We start from the raw sequence: 18,266 nt of genomic DNA on the forward strand, positions 1-18,266 counted from the left end.
TATTCAAATTTGGTGGAATCAAAGGACATTAGAGGCAATTCCTAAAATTAATTGGTTATTTGCTGGAAATTACGGATTCAACTAACTCAAATTTCACAGCGCTTATTTATGTCAATGGACATGTTGCAAACTTTTCAGCTTGATACAGAAATACACGTCAGGTACCCCATAGCTGAAAGATATAGTCTTTAAGGTGAAACTTTATGATTCAGGTGAAATAAGTCCCAAAGTGAAATGCATTCTACAAGTAACACTCCAACAGAAACCATAGATAAGAGTTAAAATTGTGTACGTAGATCACAATCAATAATCCATAATTTTTCTGCCTGCATACATTTTTTGGAATCAGCACCTTTGTGGTAGCAGAATGATTTTGACTAATTCCATGAGAGCAACTGGTTCAGAAACAAAGCACTGAATCACCTGGTCAAGGTTTAGACAGTAGAGCATTTCTTTGAGCATCTGAGTCCCTTGGCAGAATCCAAAAAAGAAGGAATTCATGCAATTGCCTATGCTGGCATAGGAGAACATTTCATATTTTCAACAGGAAGGAAGATGCATATTCTACAGGACTGGTAGAAATGTTTTTCATTCCTCTCATTACCAAAGAACATTACAATCTGTTGTCTCTGAAAGCAAAATTGTCAGTGTTAGTGGCATATCTGATACTAATTGAACAACAGTCCTCTAGTAAAGTGACTGAGGCTGTGAAAATAGCTAGGTTTACCAAAACTAGATCTACAGAGGGCAAAGGAAGATGTTTGACCTACTCAATACATTGAGGTAGAGAGCTAAGACACGTCAACTCAGATACATCAGTAGATTGCGGGTAACATTTGTTTGAACAAAATGAAGCTGAACTATGTATAACCCTGTGGAAACCAGATGAATATCACGATGAAGATACGATCACAAAAGGAAATTGGTGAGGTGAACAAAGAGAATATTAAACAAAAAAAACCTGTTCAAACCAAATGCCAATAGCTTGTCTAGAAATTCAGGGTAGTACAAAAGCTATTTGTTTAAAGGAGGGGTCATCTCCATAATGACCATTTACAAAATTAATAGTCACCCAGATGAGGTTATAGACAATGATCCAAATCAGCAGCATCCTTTTTGAAGGATATTCAGAAGGTTAGGGTTCCTCTGCATAAAGAAATAGATTTTTAAATGTCTACCAAACTTCCAAGTCCAAAAGAAATATATTTTGAAAGAATTATCAAATCTCTAGACTCCCTGCAGTTGTGAAGTTATAGACTTGGTGAGAGGTAAAATGTATAATGTAAAGTGTAAATGTCAAGGTAGTTATACAGAGTCATATAGTCATACAGCACGGAAGCAGACCCTTCAATCCAACCAGTCCATGCCAAACATAATCCCAAACTAAACTAAACTAGTCTCACCTATCTACTCCTGGCCCATATTCCCTTAAATATTTATTATTCATATATTTATCCAAATGTCTTTTAAACATTGTAACTCTACCCACATCTATTCTTTCCTCAGGAAGTTTATTCCATGTGCGAACCATCCTCTGTGTAAAAAACTTGCCCTTGTGTCTTTTTAAAATCTCTCTCCTCTCACCTTAAAAATGTGCCCCCTAGTCTTGAAATCCCCCATTAATGGTAGACAACTACCATTAACTCGGTCTATATCCCTCATTATTTTATAAACTTCTCTCCACCTCCTGTCCTCCAGTGAAGAAAGTCCCAGCCAATCCAGCCCTTCTTTAATACGTGAATTTAAAAGGAAAACAATGGGGAAAAGCTTGGGCAGCAATATTGTGTAAGGTAAAGATTCTGTAAGAGATAATGTTTAAGTTGCATTAACTTCAACCAATCTAAGGATGGAGGAAACGTCCACCTGGCATAAGGTTACAATGAAGACAGATGTGGCATTCCTGGCTCCTGGTTGTATTTATGCCTAACTATTATTATTGTACATGTTTCTATTATGCAATTAATGATACCCTGTTAGGTCAGACAGGTCCCTCTTCTTTTGTGTCCATGTAACAGTTTATCATTAAATATCCATTAGTTATATTTTAAAGCATTAATTCACTCATTTAGATTGATCACAACTATAGTCTTTCCATTAACCATGTATCAACAAAGGTTTATTGCATTCTTAGACTGGAAAGCCAGACAGATTTGCTGAGTTATATGAAATTATACACTACGACTTTTCATAGGGTTTCTTATTGATGAATCATTGGAAGTCAGCAGAGTTTTCAAGTTGAGGTGACAAGGAACAAGAACAATTTTATATATCAGGAAGTTAGAACTGACAAAGTTAATGATTGTTTTGTAGTTTTTAGCTTTACATTCATTTAGGGGATTTCTGTGAATTCTGGAATAGCTAATGGACTTCTAACTCAGTAATGAATAATATTACTTCTGTACATTAGTAAATTAAGTGGAATGACAAATATTGGCTCAGTTGGTTAATGAAGCATTGGACGTTACCAAATTGAATGGGAGGATGTGCCAAAGCAAATAAAAATATGGGTATCAACAAGTCTAAGAGGCTCTGTGGACACAAACGAAAATATTGCTGTTGTCACATTTGAAGTGCTACAGCTGCTTTCAGTCACTTTCTTCAGAAAAATTACACAGGCATTGGAATGGTTTCAAAGAAAGGCAGTAGAAATGGGACAGTGTCATAAATAATTACTCTGAAGAATATGGCATCCATTTCCCTGGAAATAAACAACACAAAACAGGAGAACTATTCAAATATGTCCTCAAAATACCTGTGAATGGTGCTCCTCATGGTTCAGCGACTCTTGGCTGAGAAATTTGATAATTCCTACAGATATTCAGGAATATTCTGGATTTGATTAACTCCATGTGTTGAATTTGATACAGTCAACATGCAAACTTTGTGCTGACTGCTTATATAAATATGTGAAGAAAGTCCTAAATGATGTATTATTTCTCATCGGTGTACCTTTTAAGAGACACATTATGTCTTTATATCTTTAAGAAACGAGCTCATGACAACATCATTGTATCCTGACAGGTGGAGAAAGTGGGGTCTGCAGATGCTGGAGATCAGAGCTGAAAGTGTGTTGCTGGAAAAGCGCAGCAGGTCAGCCAGCATCCAGGGAACAGGAGAATCGACGTTTCTTCCTGAAGAAGGGCTTATGCCCGAAACGTCGATTCTCCTGTTCCCTGGTTCTATCCTGACAGGTGACTTTGCAAGAATGAAATAATTTATATTCATTCAGGCAATATCAGCCCTCAAGAAAATAGTGCTGAACCACCTTCTTAAACTGTTGCACACTGTGGGATACAGGGGCACCTGTATTGCTGTCAGGGAAGGACTTCCAGGATATTAACGGACTGACAGTGACTGACGGACTGATATGTTTCTATGTCATAATAGTGAGCGGCTCGAAGGAGAATGTACAGTTGGTGGTGTTCCTATCTATCCACTACCCTTGACCTTCAAATTGATAATGGTCTCAAGTATGGAAGGTGCTTTCAGAAAAGCCTTACACTGCATCTTATAGTTGGTATACACTAATGTCACTATGCTTTGCTTGTGAAAAGAGTGAACGTTGAAGATTGTATTCATCTGTTTTTGAACAAATAGACCTCAATGAGCTCCCTCATATAACAGTGGATTATAACTGGGTGATATTGTAAAAATTGTCTGCTTCAACCAGGAGCCAGACACATTAAAGTTAATAGGCAGCACTGGAAATGCAACTTTCACTTGTACAGTGCGGCTGTGATTAGAGGCAGATTTCAGTAAGGGCATCCTAAATGAAGTAGAAGCATTTGAGAACACTGGGTAGAATTTAATGCATGTTGTGGTGCATTGGTAAGGGTGTAGTGGCAGGACATCTAATCAGGTTGGAGGTTGGTGGGTGAGGATCCACTATCTTCCTTTCTGATTACATCTGTGACAGGATTTATCATGATTGGAGGACCATGAGTAGAAGATTAATAGCCAATTAATTGCCTCATTGCATGCTGCAGCTGAAAGGGAGGTAGGGAGCTCTCTCATGATCCCCACTCTGTAACACCACTCCCAGCTACTATTCGTCTGTGGCCTAGGATCCATCGTCAATACTAAACCTCAAGTGGGTGTCATACAGACAGCAGCCGCAGCCACCTCATCAATGGTATAGGAGTTGATCATCTGCCACTACTCAGTTAAATACTTGAGTGACACTCAACAGCATGACCCTTGTCTAAAAGATGTGATGCCAGGTTTTCACTGGCTCCTGCCTGACCCTTGACTCCACTCCACATCCACTGATTCTCACTCCTAAACACTAAACGGTTGCTGTGTCCTCTTCTGAGAGAGAATGTCTTCATTTCCTTCTCCTCCTCAGATTTCCACCACCCTGTCCTGAAATGTGTTGCGCCTGCTCATTTTCTCTCCTATGCAGTCAGACCCAAGCACTGCACCCATGTCCTAGATCCTTGAAGTCAGGACAAAATATTGCCAGATTATTTTCTATCCTCACATTAAGCAGGAAATGACAGGGTAAATCATTCTCAGTTACAGCAACATTGTTCCTGATTTTCTGGTTAATACTCAAGATAGTTCAATTTTACCTTACATTTTCTGCTATCATTTTCGATTGAACACATAAAAGTGAACTGGAATGATATTTCACAGGTTCTGTTTGGAATCCAAGACTGTTACTCATTCTTCAGGTATATCTCACAACAATAATCTAACAATGATTTTGCAGGGTGGAAAGTTATTTATATTTTTAATTATTCTCATCTAAAAGAGCAAGGAGTCCAGTCAGGTCACCCATAGCCCCACGTACTAACAATCTAAATTAAATAAATCTAATTGCAGGCCTATAATTACTGCAGTGCCCTGTGAAAGATGCTCCTTACCTGTACCGCCCAATGGGGGAAATCAGGCTCATAATGTAGATACTTTAGCAAGAAAGTGTGTTAGGCCAGAAAGAGAGAGTTACCAATTAAAGCTAACATTATTAGCACCTCAAATCAAATTGTTAATGTTCAGAGATAGTCCAGATCAGCACTTTAAAAGTAATATAAGTGTTATTCTTTATCATAGCCAATTCCTGTAGTGAATTTGATCAAATGTAAACTGTGAAATTAATATTCTCCTTCTTTCTCAACCACTAGGTCCCAGCAGATGTGAAATTCTCAATAGTCAAGTGATGCAGCAGGAGGTGGGCATAGGGTACATCCCAGTATGTGAGGAATTTGATGGTTCCTTCTCTGCTGTACAGTGTGATCAGGGCAAAGGGAGATGTTGGTGTGTCTTTACAAGTGGTGAAGAAATCCCTGAAACAAAAGTCAACACAACAACTGGATTGAAACCTGCTTGCAACCGTAAGTTATCTGGATGCTCCCAGAGAAGTGGAAAACGTCCAATAAACTGTATTCAATAATGGAGAATAACAAATGATGCTGTGATACTCGTGATGGTGAAGAGTATCTGATGTGGCTTGGATAAGCTGTCTGCAGCCTTTGAAAAAGTCATCACTCTATGCTCCTTCTCTACTGATAGATGAGACTGCACTTCTCTGCTTCCTTCTTAACTATTTGTTGATAGTTTGAGGATCAACTCATGGTTTCCCTTCCCAATGCAACACAGTAATCTCAGGTGACCCCCCCCCCCACTCCCCCCCTCCCCCCCTCTCCCTTGCTCCCAACACTCACCCAAGACTTTTATTTCACCCCTTCAATTTCTTATCTCCAAGTGACTCCTCAGTGATAACGCATCATGTGAATTCCCACATGCTTGCTGATAATAGACAGCTCTACCATCCCCCCCACCATCACCACTTTCAACCCCCCCATAGCCTCTAAATTGTCAGACTGCTTGCCCAGCAACTCAAATGGATGGGTGTAAATTTTCTTTGATTAATTAAAAGGTTTGCAGCCATAGTCCCTGCTGCGACATCTGCTCCACTGCCTTTGACTCCATCCTTCTTCCTCACAAATGTCTGAGTTAGAACGAAGCTGTTCACAGTTTTATTATATTTAACCCCGAGATGAGTTTCCAACCATATATCCAAGCCATCACTAAGATCCTCCATTTCCATCTCTGAAACGTTGCCCAAACTAGCTCCTGCTTCTGCTCATTACCTGCTGAAGCCCTCATTTATGCCTATGTTATCTTTAAAAGGTGTCAGCACTGGTAGACAGGGTTCTGAAGAAGAAATGTGGAATGTTTGCCTTCATTATCTGGGGCATAGAATATAAGAGGAAGGAAGTCTTGTTACAACTTTATAAAACATTGATTAGGCCACTATGGAATATGGAGTGTTGTTCTGGCTGCAACACTATTAGAAGGATGTGATTGCACTGAAAAGGGTGCAGAGGAGATTTAAGAGGACGTTACCTGCGATAAAAAGCCTCAGTTATGAGGAGAGACTGGATAGGAGCAAAGGAGGCTGAAGGAGGGATCTGATCGAGATATACAAAATTATGAGAGACAAAGAAGGGTAGATCGTGATAATTCTTCCCCAATACAGACATGTCTCAGACCAGACGGCATAAGTTCAAGGTGAGGAGTAAGGGGTTTAGAGGAGATTTAGATAGAGTTCTTCCACCAGAAGGTTGTAGAATGGGGAATATCCTTTCAGAGAGGGTGGGCTAGACAGGTACTCACACAACATTTAAGCAATATCTGAATATGTACTTAAAATACCAGGCACAGTAGACAGTGGACCAAGTACAGTAAATAGAATGTGTGTAGTTTGGAGTTTGTTGGTCTGCACAGACATGGTGGGCTGAAGGATCTAAATCACTGCTGTATGACTCTATGATTCTGTGACTCTATCTTGCAGTGTAACTTCAGCATTTGTCTTAATGCAGGAATACAATCTTTTTTTCCTTTCAAAGGAATACTTCTTTCAAAAGAATGCTTCTTTCCGCTTTGCTGGCAAGATCAACATTTGTTACCCATCCCTAAATTGTTCATGAACTGAATTGTTTGCTTGGCAATTTTAGATGACATTTAAAAAATAACAGTCTTAATGTAGCTGTGAAGCCGTATGTAGGCCAGATCTGATATGGATAATAGTCTTTAAAGGACATTGTGAACCAGACGGATTTTAATGATAATTGATACAGCAGTTTTTCTGATCAACATTGCCGGGATTGGCTTTATGTTCTAGATTTAAAATGTAGCAGCAGTATTTCCACCAAACCACCCCATTACCCGAAAAGCCTATTATGAGAAATTATTCTTCATCTTCCCCTGATTGAAAAAGGTTTGTGATTTTCTTAAATGGGTGATTTGGTTAAGGGGTTGTTAATGTCACACTATTTTGTTTTCCTAGGCCCACAGTGTGCATTACCCTTCAATTCTCCTGCTGTGTCAGATGGCATTGTACTGTGTAATGAGGTACCAATTGGTCAGTCTCTGCAACATTGCCGTCTGATTTGTCGTCAAGGCTACCAAAGTGCATTTGATGGGACAAAATTTGTATGTGATACACAGAACGATAAGTGGATTACAGAATTCCCACATCCAGAGGCTTGCCAGAGTAAGTATTATTTAACTATAATTTCAATGTTTTAGTCCAGAGTGTGGATTCAGTTCCAGAACTGAACTGAGATTGCCATGAAGGACTCTCCCTCTCAACTGTTCCCATCACCTGAGGCATAGTGACCTTCAGGTTAAACTACCTCCAGTTATTTCTCTCGAATGAAAGAACACTCTTATGTTTCTCTGGGACGAGGGTGATTTTACTTTACGTTTTGCAACTTCCTCCTAAACACTGGCCCTTTCTCTCTCACACACACTTGAATGTAATCCTTAAAAATTACCTGATTGACAAACTATAAACACTGCCCTTCCTCCCCCCAAACACATACAGCAGCCATTCTTCTTGACCCGTTCCACTCACACAGTGTTGGAGAAGGATTTTAAAGAGGAGTCTGAGTCCCATGTTCACAAATTGATCTTTATTCAGAACCCATTACCATGCAGTGTGGGAGAGGTCTCTAGGCCACTCTACCTTTCCCAATAAAGTACAGGATATTTATACATACCCCATTACAGCGGTTAAATGCAGTATTGACATCAGTGCTTGCCACATCTCCTCCGACATACACATCCAATCCTGTGAATACATAATCAATGATGGACAACTTTATGGTCAACCCTCGGTCCTCCTATTATCTCATGATGATTGCCAGACTCCCTACCACCTGTCCTTGGGCTCTTACAATAGAGCTTATTGACCAGATTCCAATACCAATTGTTATGTCCCTTCCTAGAAATTTACCAGCTTCATTGCATACTTGCCTATTGCTAATGAGTTTTTAAATTCTGTCATGTAATTCATATTCCTTGCTAACCTTAATATGGAAGATTAGAAAGGATGTTAATTTTTACCAGTTGTTACAGTATTTGTAATATGAGTTCTAATATAAAGTTATACACCTAATTCTGCAATTCTATGACAAAACTATCAACTTCGCCAGCAGGTTTCCTCTTACCTGGCTTTGAAAAGTCAAACAAACCCAGCCTCTCTGTCGAGAAGCTGCCATTTACAACTTTGTCTATCTGCGTGTTGTAAGATGGTTTAAAACAGAAGGCTAATACCAGGATGGACTTTATTGTCATTACTTTAAATATTTAAAAACCTATCTTACCAATAACTCTCTTTAATGTCCTCCCAGAAGGTATTTTTATTATGCAATCTTTAATCTTGAAAATGTATTTCTAAAAGGAATACCTCTCAAACATCAATCATCACATTTCCATTTTTTAAAGTTGTTTTTCTCCATTGGTCAAAATCACCCCCTCCCTATCTCCTAATCAGAGATATTACCATGTCCTATAAACATTTTGAATTAGCTTCTGTTTAAGGTTTGGTTTATCCTGATAGCTACGACTAGCTAATTTGAGACTAGATGTTTTTCTCCACACTCAGACAGTTGGCATCATGGCAGACGAGTAGGATTTGAACACAAATCTCTATAGTTTTTGGTTGGCAGCCATGTTGTCTATCTTATCTCCAAAGAGAAGAAAATGAAACTTGTGAATCTATAGTATCTTCCACAATTCTGGACCTCTCAAAACCAGTTACAACCAATTAAGTGTCTTTGAAGTATTACACGTCAAGCAACTAAGTTGCACATAGCAAAATCTCTGCAATAGCAATGTGATAAAGATCAGATAATCTGCTTTAACAGTATTGGAATAAAGAGCATGGTTACGAGAAGGAAAAGTGTGAAATAGAATCATTTTTAATCCACTGGAGGGATCAAATTCTGCTTCAGTCTAAAATCTCAGCTGAAGCTGGTGCCTCCTTCAGGCCACCTCTGAGTATTAGCCTGAATTATACACAGAAGTGCCCAGAGTGAGGTTTGAAGCAACATCTTTCCAAAAGTCAGTGCTGCTATTGGGCTAAACACAAAGCATATAATCTATGGTTTATTACATCTAAAATAGTGATTTGATTAAGTATTGAGACCATTTGTCTACACATTTTCAGATTCTTATGTGTAGAAGGTACAGCAGTCAAAATATTTTTCTTTTCTTGTTTGAAGACATATTATTGCTGGTATCATGTTTCATTGGAGTTAGCAGTCATTTGGATTCTAAATTAAATAACTATTCTTTACCAGACAATGGAGAGCATCATATTTGTGTTTTATTCTGACATTGCCTAATGTATACCATACATACTTCCATAACATTGCACTGAGGCTTTTTGCTCCATGCTCACATAGTGATTCATTACATTGATATCATTCTATCTGCCAAAGATGTAGCAAATTAATTGGGTACAGAACAGCCTCATATGATGCACATTTGCTAATTGTTGAAAAGCCTAATCTTTCAGGCAGTTTCTGCCACAAGTGAGACATTACAATTGTTACTGGTATCAGCACGTGTTGCTATTTCTGCTGTTAGCACTTGTTGCCAAACTACTGTAGCCACTGATCATCATGGTGGCACACAAAGGCCTACAGAAGATGTTACCATTTCCATCACTCATTGGTTAGTGGATTTTGGGCATGGAAATCATTTGTGTGTAAGAACTTTATGTAATGTTGACAGCATCCTTGAGGCAGAGCTTTGAGCATCTTACTGGTCTTCTAGTTATGGCTATCTCACTATGTGGAAACATAAATCAGAGTCCACACAATTAGCAGCTTTTTTCGTGCAGTAAAACTTGTTGCTTTTTTGGAATTTGGTATTCTTGCATTTGTCCTAATGAGTACAAGATGGAATGTTTCAATTACAAGCCTCTTTATTTCAACACTACCCAATTTCTGTGGTATGAAGCGACTAGAGTATAGAGAAAATTCTCGGGAATGTGTCAGTTTTCATCCTGCAAATTTGCCCAAGTCAGTGAAAACACTTCTGTAAGTATTACTATACTTGGAAGATTTATCTTTCGTGGGACTGCCACTTTCATGATTTTAGATCTATCAAATTTCACTGGATAACATCAGACTTTGATGAGTCAAAATGTTTCATTTAAATAGGAATAATGACGACAATAATAGAATGATTTAAAGTGAGCTATCTGATGCAGTGTTCACCAGTGACAATGACAAGAATCAAATATAATATCCCAGTGTTTTCCTGTGGGCTGTTCTACTGTAAGAGGAGCAAAATATATAAGTTAGTGTAGTGTTTTGAGCTTATATAATTTATGAAAATTATGTTTAACCTTCACAGAAATCAACCTATTTCAAGTGGCTCTGGCACAAAGATGGTTTCAACTTCTGTTGCCTCCTGGGAAAGCATGTAACAGTGATTATTTAGGATTACTCAAAGCATTTAAAATCTTCATTACTGATGATCTGAGAGCGAGAGGATTTTGTCACATTCAGGTACTTTAGTAAAGACATACCTTCCTTTTTTAACCATTTTTCTTCTTTCTTGTGAAGATGTTATCTTGGCTCTGGTACTTAAACTTTGCCAATCCTTTGATACTTCACTTGTGAAGCCCAGTGCTGAATTTTAACAGACTGTGAAATCTAAACTTGGTTTTGTCCTTATCCAATGTCTGAACTTTTACATTTTCAATTACAAGTTACTGGTAATAATTAAAAGCAGAAATCTGAACTGTTTTACCTTTTTACACCACCGATAGTGACTTTAATATGCATTACTACCAAATAGAAGAGTTGATCTAATATATGTCTGAGTTCAGGTTTATATTGGACCAATGTACCTCTGGATCTAATGAAACAATTGCCCTCCTAAAGACCAGAAAGTCCCACCAATGTGGAACTTCACTTCTGTTACCTCAGATTACAACAGGATCTTGATCAGATGGGCACATGGGTTGAGAAGTGGCAGCTGGAATTTAATTCAGATAAATGCGAGGTGCTGCATTTGGGAAAGCAAATCTTAGCAGGACTTATACACTTAATGGTAAGGTCCTAGGGAGTGTTGCTCAACAAAGAGACCTTGGAGTGCAGGTTCATACCTCCTTGAAAGTAGAGTCACAGGTAGATAGGATAGTGAAGAAGGCATTTGGCATGCTTTCCTTTATTGATCAGAGTATTGAATACAGGAGTTAGGAGGTCATGTTGCAGTTGTACAGGATGTTGGTTAGGTCACCTTTGGAATATTGTGTACAATTCTGGTCTCCTTCCTATTGGAAGAATGTTGTCAAACTTGAAAGGGTTCAGAAAAGATTTACAAGGATGTTGCCAGAGTTGGAGGATTTGAGCTATAGGGAGAGGCTGAATAGGCTGTGGCTGTTTTCCCTGCAACATCGAAGGCTGAGGGGTAAAATCATGAGGGAAATAGATAGGGTAAATAGATGAAGTATTTTCCCTGGGTTGGGGGAATCCAGAACTAGAGGGCATAGGTTTCAGGTGAGAGGGGAAAGATATAAAAGGGACCTAAGGGGCAACTTTTTCACGCAGAGGGTAGTACGTGTATGGAATGAGCTACCAGAGGAAGTGGTGGAGGCTAGTATAATTGCAATATCTGGATGCGTATATGAATAGGAAGGGTTCAGAGGGATATAGGCCAAGCGCTGGATTGGGATATCTGGTTGGCATGGACGTGTTGGACTGAAGGGTCCGTTTCCATGCTGCGCATCTCTATGACTTTATGATTATAAGAATTGGACTTTGCCAATGAAAATAAAAGAAAAAGGTATGCATTATTTTTGTGTGAAATAGCGCTCTCAGGGTAGAGCAATAAAGAAAAGTGGAAATGAAAGATTTCATGAATGATGCAGTTCAGGCTATTCTACCGAAGTTGACATTGAGGTACTTTTAGGGTAAATTAAAGGTAAGATATTTCTCCATTGAAATGGTCTTGTGGCACAGTAGTGATAACTCCTACCTTTTGACCAGAAGGAGCAGGCTTATGTCCCATCTGGTTTGATGGTATGTCATAATATGTCTGAACAAGTTGATTAAAATGACTTTAATCTACATTACAGCCTCACTCGGAGTATGTGATAGACTAGCTTTAGTCTACATTTAATTTGTGCTGTTGGCAATATAGGTAGTTTTGGACACTGGGCCCTCAAACTGAAAAGGAATTCCATTTCTCATGCTGGTGGTATTTATCTTTGCAAAGTACCTCAACTTTTGAATATTTGAGGGAAACCTGAAACAGCTACAAGGTTGAGCATAAGAGGAAGCAATAGGAGCACTGAATATTCCTATCTCTCACTAGGTGACTATTTCTGGAGAAACATTGCTGATCTCAGTATGTGATGACTCAACTGTGTCGGTCGGATGTTTGAACATAAACCACTTAGGAGTAAATGTTACTTGGAAAGTACAGCTTCAGGATATCCCAGTATCTGCTCTTCCTGATCTGCATGATATAGGTAAGATGCATTATGCATCAAATTTATGCATATAATCACAGTTACTGGATGAACATCATCAAACAATTTTCATATCTTTGCGAATCTCATGTGCATTTGTAAACTTTGGGTAAATTTTATTCGGGTCGAGTTTTATTATTATTTTGAAAGGAAATAAAGAGTTTCACAATTGAAGGACTTGAACCTGTCAAGGGCATAACTATCACGCTAATCACTAAGGCACCTCCAATACAACTTTAAATAAAAATATAAAGGACTGGAGAAGTTCATAGGAGTGGAAGCATTAAAAGAGAGAGAAAGAGAGATAACATTTCAAGTCCAATGGCTCTTCTTTGATTTTCCTGGGAAAACCTTTTTCTGTGCTGTATGTTTCCACAATAACTCTAAAACTCTTTTAAGTTTTGACAAATTCATTTCTTTTTGCATTTGCAGAAAATGCTCTCCTGGGTGATGGGCTGATTAAACGTTTCACTGAACTGATTAACAGTGGGAACTATCACCTCAGTCTGGATTCCAAACAGTTTTTAGCAGATGTCTTCACCGATATTCCTACAGACCAAAGCCATGGCTTCCTACCCTCTGTCCACCTTGGATGTAGTGATGGTTACATAAAGATTTCAGTTACACAGAGAAGTGGTCACAATGTTAGTGGGTGTGGTAAGTATTAACACCCTTTAATGAATTCCTTGCAACTAAATCTCAGGGGAAGGAATTGCAAGAAAAACTCCTGCCCTCTATACACCAAATCAAATTTTAGGAATAATACTTTCAGCTTTTTTTTTCTGAGGTCAGACTGGATGAAAATAGTCTTTGACCTGTGATAACGAGGTGATGGAACAGAGTGCATTTCTACCTTTCCAAAATAAAGCAAAGAACTGTCAATGAAGGAGATCTGAAACAAACAAAAAACAGAAATTGCTGGAGCAACTCAGCAGGCCTGGCAGCATCTGTGGAGAGAAAACATGTCACTGGGGCCAATAACTCTGTTTACTTTCCAAAATGTTACTTGTGTAAAAGTTGGCATCCTACATTTTGACTTTTACATAAATATATATGTTCATTTAATGTAAGTTACTTATGCAACTTACTTTGTCAAGTTGCAACCTTTCTCCTCCTGTTTTGTTGCTAGGCACTGTGAAACATATTCTGATCTTTAGCTCAGTGCTTCCAATCTAGCTTGTGAGTTACATAGTTGCGTATTAAAGCTCCAGAGCAGAGACTTGAGCACAAGACTAGCAATGTAGTGTCGTACTGTAGAAATACTGCACTGCTGAAGATGTTGTTTTAACAGTTTCACAGAATCACAGAATTATATGGATCAGAAAGAGGTAGACCACTGCCACAAAGCTAGTCTTTTGTTTTCTAGAAGCTGTTCCTTGCTCATGGATACTCTGTCTTTGATACTTTTCAGAGGGGTAATAAACCAGGCTGGGCTCTGATCAGTCTGGTTTGGTACAGAGATGAAAAGGAATTTGAGAGGCCTTTTGTTTATATGTAAACAGATGAGAATTCAGGCCAAAGTGGTCATGTTTTAGAAGTGAGATTAGTGTGTTGCTGGAAAAGCATAGCAGGTCAGGCAGCATCCAAGGAATAGGAAAAATCGACGTTTCGGACAAAAGCCTTTCATCGGGAATGAGGCCCTGAAACATCGATTTTCCTGCTCCTCAGATGCTGCCTGACCTGCTGTGCTTCTCCAGCACCACTCTAATCTTAGATTAGATTAGATTAGATTCCCTATGGAAACAGGCTTTTCAGCCCAACAAGTCCACACCGACCCTCCAAAGAGTAACCCACCCAGACCCATTTCCCTCTGACTAATGCACCTCACAGTATGGGCAATTTAACATGGCCAATTCACCTGACCTGCACATCTTTGGATTGTGGGAGGAAACCGGACCACCCGGAGGAAACCCACGCAGACACGGGAGAATGTGCAAACTCCACACAGACAGTTGCCCGAGGCTGGAATCGAACCTGGGACTATGGTGCTATGAGGCTGCAGTGCTAACCACTGAGCCACCATGGTGCCCACACCCCCTGACTCTAATCTTGTCTCTAATCTCCAGCATCGGCAGTACCCACTTCCGTCATGTTTTAGAAGTGACCTGTATAAAGAGAAGGGAGTGGTCAACTCTCTAACTAGCTGAACTGAGCAGCTTTTATTTCAGTCTTGAGCTGGTGAGGAGTTCAACAGGGAGCTATGTGGAAACTCTCTCTCCCTTTTCTGCCCTTCAACTTCAACCTGTATGCATGTGTTCCATTTATACTGGGTTTTAAAGGGAGTTTGCTTCTTGGGACTGTTGTGTATATTCGGAGCAGCATAATTAAGTCCAGTTGGATCGGCATAGTTTTGTAGGGGTTTTTATTCTGTTCTTTGGGTTTCATTGTGTAATTTTGTGAATACACTTTTGTCTGTTTTAAAATCTAGTAGTCAACCTCGCTAACTTAATCCCAGCAATTCTCACTGTACACTTACCGAAACAAATTGCAAAGTTATGGTCTGAGCTGCCTGCTTCAGAATGTTTTGAGTGGTCTGGCTTAGTCATTGACACCATTCACCCTATCATGTCTGCACTGGCTGTCTGAATAAGCATATCAATTAATACCATTCTCCTGCCATCTCCCTGTAACCCTACTCACTTCCTTTTCAAACAGCACTTTCCATTTTAATTGCATCAATTGGAACTGCCTGCATCACACTCTCAAGCAGCACACTCCAGACTCTAACTACTTGATCTTTCAGGAGTTGGAACAGTTTCTCCCAATTTATGCTGTCCAGACCCCACATGACCTTTAAACATAATTTTTCTGTTTATTGCTGTTTATGTGACTGCTGTGCCACAAATTAGCTGTTGTTGCTCATTCCCATACTCCTAAGGTAGTTAAAGTACTTGACTGACTTTAAAACACTTTGAGATGTGCAGAGGTTGTGAAATGTGCTCTATGAATGCAACCTATTTTGAAAATTGCATTATTGTAGCTCCCTTGTGGGAAATATTTTATTTGAATGCCAAAGAGGCAATAAATGAAAAAAGTGATAGGATGACCAAGTCTTACGTGTTCTCAGAGCATGGAGATATTTATGAGATATGTTTGAACAATGGAGCACACAGAGCGAACAATATTGGGTTACATCAACCACTTGACCTAACTGGTCTATGCAATTTCAGAACTGACAGGCTGTCGACACCACACACATCTTTTTGCCCCATTCTTTATTCAACTCTTGGTGACTCCTTCTATTCCTTTTACTCTCGTATGCTTATCTCGATTGCATTGATCTTTGCTGTTTACTTCAACTACTCCTTGTGGTCGCACATTCTTACCACTCCTTTGATGAAGAGGTTTCTCCTGAATTCCTCCTGCAAGTTTATTACTGCCAACTTTATAATTTTAGGCTCTAGTTTTGAACTCCTTTGCAATTGGAAATATTTCTGCATGGATACTGCATTGGTTGACTTTTAATGGAGGTGGTAGGGCTGGTGAGTGCTATATGTCGAGTGAGCAAGAGTCCAATGTCCTTCTTTTAGTATCAGACCACCGTATTAAGTGCAACTCAGGTACTTAACTGAAGAGCAGCAGTCCTTCCCCAGCAGCAAGCACTCGTCAGGTGGAAGCTCCATACACAAAGTGGTGCCAGCCAATGAGTCAGCAGCTGCTGGTGGGATGATATCCATCCAAGATCCATTATTGCTGCTCAATGTCAGGCCCTATAGTGAATGATTGTAGAAGTCAGGGGCAGGGAATTCCTTTGGTGTGGATTGCAAGGAGAGATATAGGTTCGCACTAAGGGCATGGAGTGGCTTTCAATTGGCACCCCCTTACTGATGCTGGGTCCCTTGGTTAGGAATTAAGTGCCTGGTAACTACCCTCCTTGCCCACACTAGGAATTTACAAGCAATCCCAGATGGGTTTGCTTCTTATGCTTTCCAAATGGTAAGCTCCTGCTCAGGGTTAATGCTAGTGGTGGCAGGTTGAATGCCTTACATGGTTAGTCCCACATTTAATCTGTACGGAAGCATGGAGGTGGCAGAATCCCTCTGTACATTTTCCCACCCCATAAATTCCACCACTACCACTAAGCCTGAAAAAGGGAGACCGTTAAATTCCACCCATAATCTTAAAATCTCAAGTGACCAATCTTGTTTTCCAGAGGCAAAAGCTCATTCAGCCTTTCCTGTTAATTATCCTTTCAAGGTCATATCACCTGCTTTATCCTTTGAAAATGTGGAGTCCTGAATTGTGAATATTAGTGTAGATAAACCAAATTCCATGTCAAATTTAACATAACTTCTCCTTGTGTTAATTTAATCTCCTTTAAATTAACCCCAATGTTTAGCTTCTACTTTTTAAAATGGCTTTATTAATCTGAAGCGCTAGTTTCAAAAGATCTGTGAACATATATCTCAACATACGTCTGCTCCATTTAGAGTCTGATTATATAAGCTTTATTCTTATCAAAATCCAACACCTTGTAATTAATTGTACTGTGAACAATTATTAATTATATACTGAATCTGTAGGTTTATGAAAGTCTTTGGCATTTTATTAATTTTTGTGTGTAAAGTTCACCTACTACCATCTGCCATTCTAAACTGATGTTAATTTTAAATTTGAAATATTACTTTGATTTCTGCGTCCAAATTGATAAAGTGAATTGTGAAAAACAGTGTCCTCACCACTAATCCCTGATTCTAATGGTTTTTTGCCAGTTTGTGTAGTTACTCTTAATGTGCACTCTTGTTTTCTTGCTGTGTAATTAGCTTGCTATGCTTTCTGCCATCTGTGTTCTGATTCAATATGCTCTGATTTTAATCATGAGGTTAATAATAAAGTATTTTTGAAAGTCCAATGATATATTACTGTTATCAAGAGTATCTCTTACTTCAGGATTCAGTGATTTTAGACAAGCCTAATACCATGCTGATTGCTCTTTTTTAATTGTGCTGGTAGCTGATTGTTCTATTTTAGCTTTAAATGATTTTCAATTACACCTTTGAAAGTAGAGATAGTGCCAGTGCAAACTGTGGAGCAAACAGACTCAGAGGATGGTGATGGTGGCATTGAAGTCTGACCAATGAAGCCCACAGCTGCAGATTTGTGAGTTCATGGCAGAGTAAACATCAATCATGGGACATAGGAAACCAAAATCATTTCTGTTTTGTACCTTATAACTAGATTAGTTAGAATATAGATCCAGCCTCTTCAGTGATATGATTTAGAGGTAGTTTGCAGAGGCCTATTTACTCTTCTACACCTCATTAAATTAAGTTTGAACCAAACATGGACAAAAGAGCTAAATTCTAGTTGCTAAATGTCACTAAATCTGTGCAATAGTGTACTGGCAAATTTACTATATGCCTATGATCCATTTTTACCTGATCTTCTGAGTGCTCACTGAGATAGTGCATAGGGAGGCTTGCTATGTCTCTGTGCGCATACTTCACAAGAAAAATTTGAAAACTGACATTCCTGAATGAGTACAAAT

General features: G+C 39.0%; 1 protein-coding gene across 1 annotated transcript in view; it reads left to right on the forward strand.

Moving 5' to 3' along the window:
• The window catches only part of tg (thyroglobulin), a 367,649-nt gene that overhangs the window by 48,198 nt on the left and 301,185 nt on the right, over nucleotides 1–18,266 (forward strand). Inside the window, exons 16-20 of the mRNA XM_087985879.1 lie at nucleotides 5,124–5,333; nucleotides 7,292–7,498; nucleotides 10,654–10,808; nucleotides 12,622–12,778; nucleotides 13,211–13,435. Coding sequence (XP_087842005.1) covers nucleotides 5,124–5,333; nucleotides 7,292–7,498; nucleotides 10,654–10,808; nucleotides 12,622–12,778; nucleotides 13,211–13,435 — 954 coding nt within the window. The remainder of the gene's footprint in view (nucleotides 1–5,123; nucleotides 5,334–7,291; nucleotides 7,499–10,653; nucleotides 10,809–12,621; nucleotides 12,779–13,210; nucleotides 13,436–18,266) is intronic.

The sequence above is a fragment of the Chiloscyllium plagiosum genome, unplaced genomic scaffold, assembly GCF_037043375.1.
Source record: "Chiloscyllium plagiosum isolate Xiang-an unplaced genomic scaffold, Cpla_swu_hap1 HiC_scaffold_4, whole genome shotgun sequence".
Taxonomy (NCBI): Eukaryota; Metazoa; Chordata; class Chondrichthyes; order Orectolobiformes; family Hemiscylliidae; genus Chiloscyllium; species Chiloscyllium plagiosum.